The 5000-nt window shown below is 51.2% G+C and overlaps 1 protein-coding gene across 2 annotated transcripts in view; it reads left to right on the top strand.

Annotated features, from left to right (window-relative positions):
- The window catches only part of pacsin3 (protein kinase C and casein kinase substrate in neurons 3), a 24645-nt gene that overhangs the window by 9664 nt on the left and 9981 nt on the right, over positions 1 to 5000 (top strand). For both annotated transcript variants that reach the window (XM_034529743.1, XM_034529742.1), the window contains 4 exons: positions 2270 to 2370; positions 2871 to 3027; positions 4602 to 4837; positions 4949 to 5000. The exon at positions 4949 to 5000 is cut by the window's right edge and continues 104 nt beyond it. In XM_034529743.1, the coding sequence (XP_034385634.1) occupies positions 2317 to 2370; positions 2871 to 3027; positions 4602 to 4837; positions 4949 to 5000 (499 nt within the window). In that variant the 5' untranslated portion in view covers positions 2270 to 2316. The remainder of the gene's footprint in view (positions 1 to 2269; positions 2371 to 2870; positions 3028 to 4601; positions 4838 to 4948) is intronic.

The following is a 5000-nucleotide window of genomic DNA, read 5'->3' as shown; positions in this document are numbered from 1 at the left end:
CTTTAAGCTGTCGCCGACTTCCAGAAACCACGTGAGAAGTTGCTTGTGTGTCGTTGTTCCGTCAGACCTCCTCTTCCTCTTCCTCCCCCTCCTCTTCCTCCTCTTTATCTTCCTCTTCCTCCCCTCCTCTTTATCTTCCTCCTCACTGCACCGCTGTTTCTCAGGAGCTCATGAACTGAGTTTGTGTTCCCTCGTCTCCTCTTTCCTCCGTCGCAGCCTTTGCTCTCTCCTCCCTCTCTCCTTTCAGCATTCCTTCCATCACTCTTGGCCTCTCTCTACCGTCCCTCCTATTCTCCGTCAGTGAGGCCTGACGGTCTGTTTCTGGGGTCGAGGACCAACCAGCGCAGGCGAGTGTTCAAACTATCCTGGAAGCGTTGGAGGCTGTTGGAGAGGAAACGTGACGATGAAGTTTGGCCTTTGTTGTTATTTGATGAACGCTAATGACTGAATTAGAAACTGACTCTCAGAGGTCTTTTGGCGAGTTCACATTATGTACAAAGAAACGCGTGTTTGGAGAACACAGAGAACGTTATGCCAGCTCAACGTCGGCATCGTGAGCATGTTGGGAATACTCCAAATAGTTTTGGTCTTAAATATAGCTGCAGGCTTTGAGAGTCGGGCCTTTTGGCCTCGTTGTGCAGCAGCTTGTTGGAGAAAAACAAAACTTTTATTTGATTTGATTTACTTTGCGCCTGCACACCTCCAGCAGGTATACGGATAATACCAGTGCAAGCAGCCAAACCTACTACACACACACACACACACACACACACACACACACACACACACATACACTTGTAGGATAAAGGAGCAGTAATTAGTGATCCATGGCGATGCCAGTTTTCTCATTCTCACTCATGTTCCAGCATGATGGTGGAAGATGTCATACTTACCACTCACTTGTGACACACACACACACACACACACACACACACACACACACACACACACACACACACACACACACACAGAGCGTTCACCTTTGCTATACAGTGTGGAGAGAAAATTAGAGCCCAGCTGTCTGACGGGATTAGCTGCAGCGTCTGAGAGATGTGATGTTGTGCGTTTGGCTAATCTTGAACGCCACTTGTCTCCTCACACACGCACACGCACACGCACACACACACACACCTTCAGACACTAATTAAACCTGATCTCTCTTGTACAAAGCCTCAGCCTATATGCAGCACATGTAAGTGCAGCCTCACTGTATTTAGACTCACTCCCACGTCGTTCCCTGCAGAGCTCACCAAGGCTACTGGTGAGCAGCGAGCTCCCAGTGCACGTCTACTGGCTGTTGTGATGGGAGCCAACTAGTCATTTACATTGTGAGACACGGGGAGGAGGAACCAACCAGCAGGGTCTCCTCGCAGCGCTCTGCAGAGGAGGTTATAATATAGGTCTACTTCGCTAATCACTGTTCTCCAAGGCACACTTTGTCTGTTTTGGAGCATTTAAATTACAGGCGTGTTCACCCAGTGGGTCATTGAGTCTGGAAGCGTTTGATTGGTCGGTGCTCCTCTGATGCCGAGCCTTTCTGTTCCAATAACTCAGATAGAAACGTTAGCCGTAGTGTAAAGAGTCCTCTAGGTCCTCCAGGGGACCAAACTGAGACCAGTTTCCTGCTTCTGCATCAGGTGTTCACCGAGGCCCCGCCCCCTTCAGGGGGTCCTGAGTCTATTGAATGAACGAGAGTATTTTTGCTCCATTGTCACCAAAATGAAGCATAGGAACTTTTTTTTAAAATTCATTTTGACGCTGAAATAAAAAAAAATTCTAACGCACAAATCAGGAGAAAATGAATTAAATATTTTTAATCTTTTACTCTCTCTCGTAATTTGGGAACTAACATCAACTCACACAGGTTGTGTGTAGAAGGAAAAGAATGAGCAGCGACGTGGAGGAAACATCACGTGAACTAATAAATGTATTTATTTTATTTTGATACATTAATTATTAATTGATGTTTTATTTGTTTGTTTTCTATTTGTGTGTTACCGTTAGCATATTGGGGTAAAGGTGGACTCCACATGAGCACTGATTGGTCTGTTGTCATGTGATCAGGAGCATTCACTCGCATCACATGATCTTCTTCACCCCGTGGGTCTGAAATGTTCTTTATTCATTCTTTAAACAGCATTTGACCAAACGGGTTCCCTCCTTTAGTCTCAGGACCAAGTCATGTGATTATTGATTATTGATCAGTGACCTGGTGTTCGAGCTCCTGGAACCAGCAGTCAGTATTAAGCTGTAATTTCTCTCTCTGCAGTATTTTCTGTAGCCGCCATCATTCTGTGCTGTAAGGCCGACCCCAAAATGTCTTCCAACGGAGACCTCAGCGACCTGGGGAGCTCCGACAGCTTCTGGGAGGTACACACACACACACACACACACACACACACCACTTCATCACTCACATTAGGAGGAGTACCCTTCAAGTTACTCGAGTTATCAAACCGGATGAAAACCGTATTAAATAAAAGTCTTAAATATTTATTCTACTGGTGTGGAAACTAGAGAATCCTCAGCTTGCGTTCTTGATGAGGCTGTCGGAGCAGCCGGAGGTGGTGTTTAGACACACACACACACACACACACACACACACACACACACACACACACACATAATGAGTCCCTGCTGACTGACAGATGGATTCCCAGCGCTTCATGTGGAAACACAACATACCTTCGACCGTCTGTCCTCTCACTCTTTTCACATAGTCTCTATTCTGGTCCCCCGTAAATCATCACTCCGAGGACAGGAAGTGACAACCGTCATCACTCCGAGGACAGGAAGTGACAACCCAACAGCAGCCTCGTCTCCTCCCTCGGTGTGTTTCACCGTATCCGTTGTTTGTGGTTCCTCCGCAGCCGGGAAACTACAAGCGGACGGTGAAGCGGGTCGACGACGGCCAGCGGCTGTGCGGCGAGCTGGTGAGCTGCTTCCAGGAGAGGGCGAAGATAGAGAAAAGCTACGCCCTGCAGCTGAGCGACTGGGCCAAGAGGTGGAGGGGCGTCGTGGAGAAAGGTGAGCGGCCAAGAGGTGGAGAGAGGTGAGAGGTGGAGAAAGGTGAGAGGTGGAGAAAGGTGAGAGGTGGAGAAAGGTGAGAGGGCAAGAGGTGGAGAAAGGTGAGAGGTGGAGAAAGGTGAGAGGGCAAGAGGTGGAGAAAGGTGAGAGGTGGAGAAAGGTGAGCGGCCATGAGGTGGAGAAAGGTGAGAGGCCAAAGAGGTGGAGAAAGGTGAGAGGGCAAGAGGTGGAGAAAGGTGAGAGGTGGAGAAAGGTGAGAGGTGGAGAAAGGTGAGAGGACAAGAGGTGGAGAAAGGTGAGAGGTGGAGAAAGGTGAGAGGTGGAGAAAGGTGAGAGGTGGAGAAAGGTGAGAGGACAAGAGGTGGAGAAAGGTGAGAGGTGGAGAAAGGTGAGAGGTGGAGAAAGGTGAGAGGACAAGAGGTGGAGAAAGGTGAGAGGTGGAGAAAGGTGAGAGGTGGAGAAAGGTGAGAGGGCAAGAGGTGGAGAAAGGTGAGAGGTGGAGAAAGGTGAGAGGTGGAGAAAGGTGAGAGGGCAAGAGGTGGAGAGAGGTGAGCGGCCAAGAGGTGGAGAGAGGTGAGAGGCCAAGAGGTGGAGAAAGGTGAGAGGGCAAGAGGTGGAGAAAGGTGAGAGGGCAAGAGGTGGAGAAAGGTGAGAGGGCAAGAGGTGGAGAAAGGTGAGAGGCCAAGAGGTGGAGAAAGGTGAGAGGGCAAGAGGTGGAGAAAGGTGAGAGGGCAAGAGGTGGAGAAAGGTGAGAGGGCAAGAGGTGGAGAAAGGTGAAAGGTGAGAGGCCAAGAGGTGGAGAAAGGTGAGAGGTGGAGAAAGGTGAGAGGGCAAGAGGTGGAGAAAGGTGAGAGGTGGAGAAAGGTGAGCGTCCAAGAGGTGGAGAAAGGTGAGCGTCCAAGAGGTGGAGAAAGGTGAGAGGTGGAGAAAGGTGAGAGGGCAAGAGGTGGAGAAAGGTGAGAGGTGGAGAAAGGTGAGCGTCCAAGAGGTGGAGAAAGGTGAGCGTCCAAGAGGTGGAGAAAGGTGAGCGTCCAAGAGGTGGAGAAAGGTGAGCGTCCAAGAGGTGGAGAAAGGTGAGCGTCCAAGAGGTGGAGAAAGGTGAGCGTCCAAGAGGTGGAGAAAGGTGAGAGGCCAAGAGGTGGAGAAAGGTGAGAGGTGGAGAAAGGTGAGAGGGCAAGAGGTGGAGAAAGGTGAGAGGTGGAGAAAGGTGAGCGTCCAAGAGGTGGAGAAAGGTGAGCGTCCAAGAGGTGGAGAAAGGTGAGCGTCCAAGAGGTGGAGAAAGGTGAGCGTCCAAGAGGTGGAGAAAGGTGAGCGGCCATGAGGTGGAGAAAGGTGAGAGGTGGAGAAAGGTGAGAGGTGGAGAAAGGTGAGCGGCCAAGAGGTGGAGGGGCGTCGTGGAGAAAATCGTCGTCCAATAGACCATGAAGCAGGGTATGCTTTAGGGCGGGGCTACAAGGTGATTGACAGGTCTCCACCAGAGACGTATACGCCGTCTCTAGGTCGCTCCTCCCGTCTCACCTCCCCTTTCACCTCCCCGTCTCACCTCCCCCTCTCACCTCCCGTCTTACCCTCAGGTCCTCAGTACGGGACGCTAGAGAAGGCGTGGCACGCCTTCATGCAGGCGGCCGACCGGCTCAGCGAGATGCACCTGGAGCTGCGTGAGCGGCTGGCGGGCGAGGACAGCGAGAAGGTGCGCGCCTGGCAGAAGGACGCCTTCCACAAGCAGATGATGGGAGGCTTCAAGGAGACCAAGGACGCCGACGACGGCTTCCGCAAGGCACAGAAACCCTGGGTCCGCAAGCTGAAGGAGGTGCTCATTATTACGTAGAGCTTGAACGCAGCACGCCAGTGTATGCTACCTTCATGCAGGTGTACTAAATACCTTTTACACCCTCCACACTGTGTGTGTGTGTGTGTCAAGGTGGAGGCCAGTAAGAAGAGCTACCATCAGGCCAGGAAGGAGGAGTGGACGG

The sequence above is a fragment of the Cyclopterus lumpus genome, chromosome 3, assembly GCF_009769545.1.
Source record: "Cyclopterus lumpus isolate fCycLum1 chromosome 3, fCycLum1.pri, whole genome shotgun sequence".
Classification (NCBI taxonomy): domain Eukaryota; kingdom Metazoa; phylum Chordata; class Actinopteri; order Perciformes; family Cyclopteridae; genus Cyclopterus; species Cyclopterus lumpus.
This window is presented reverse-complemented; position numbering and strand designations above follow the sequence as displayed.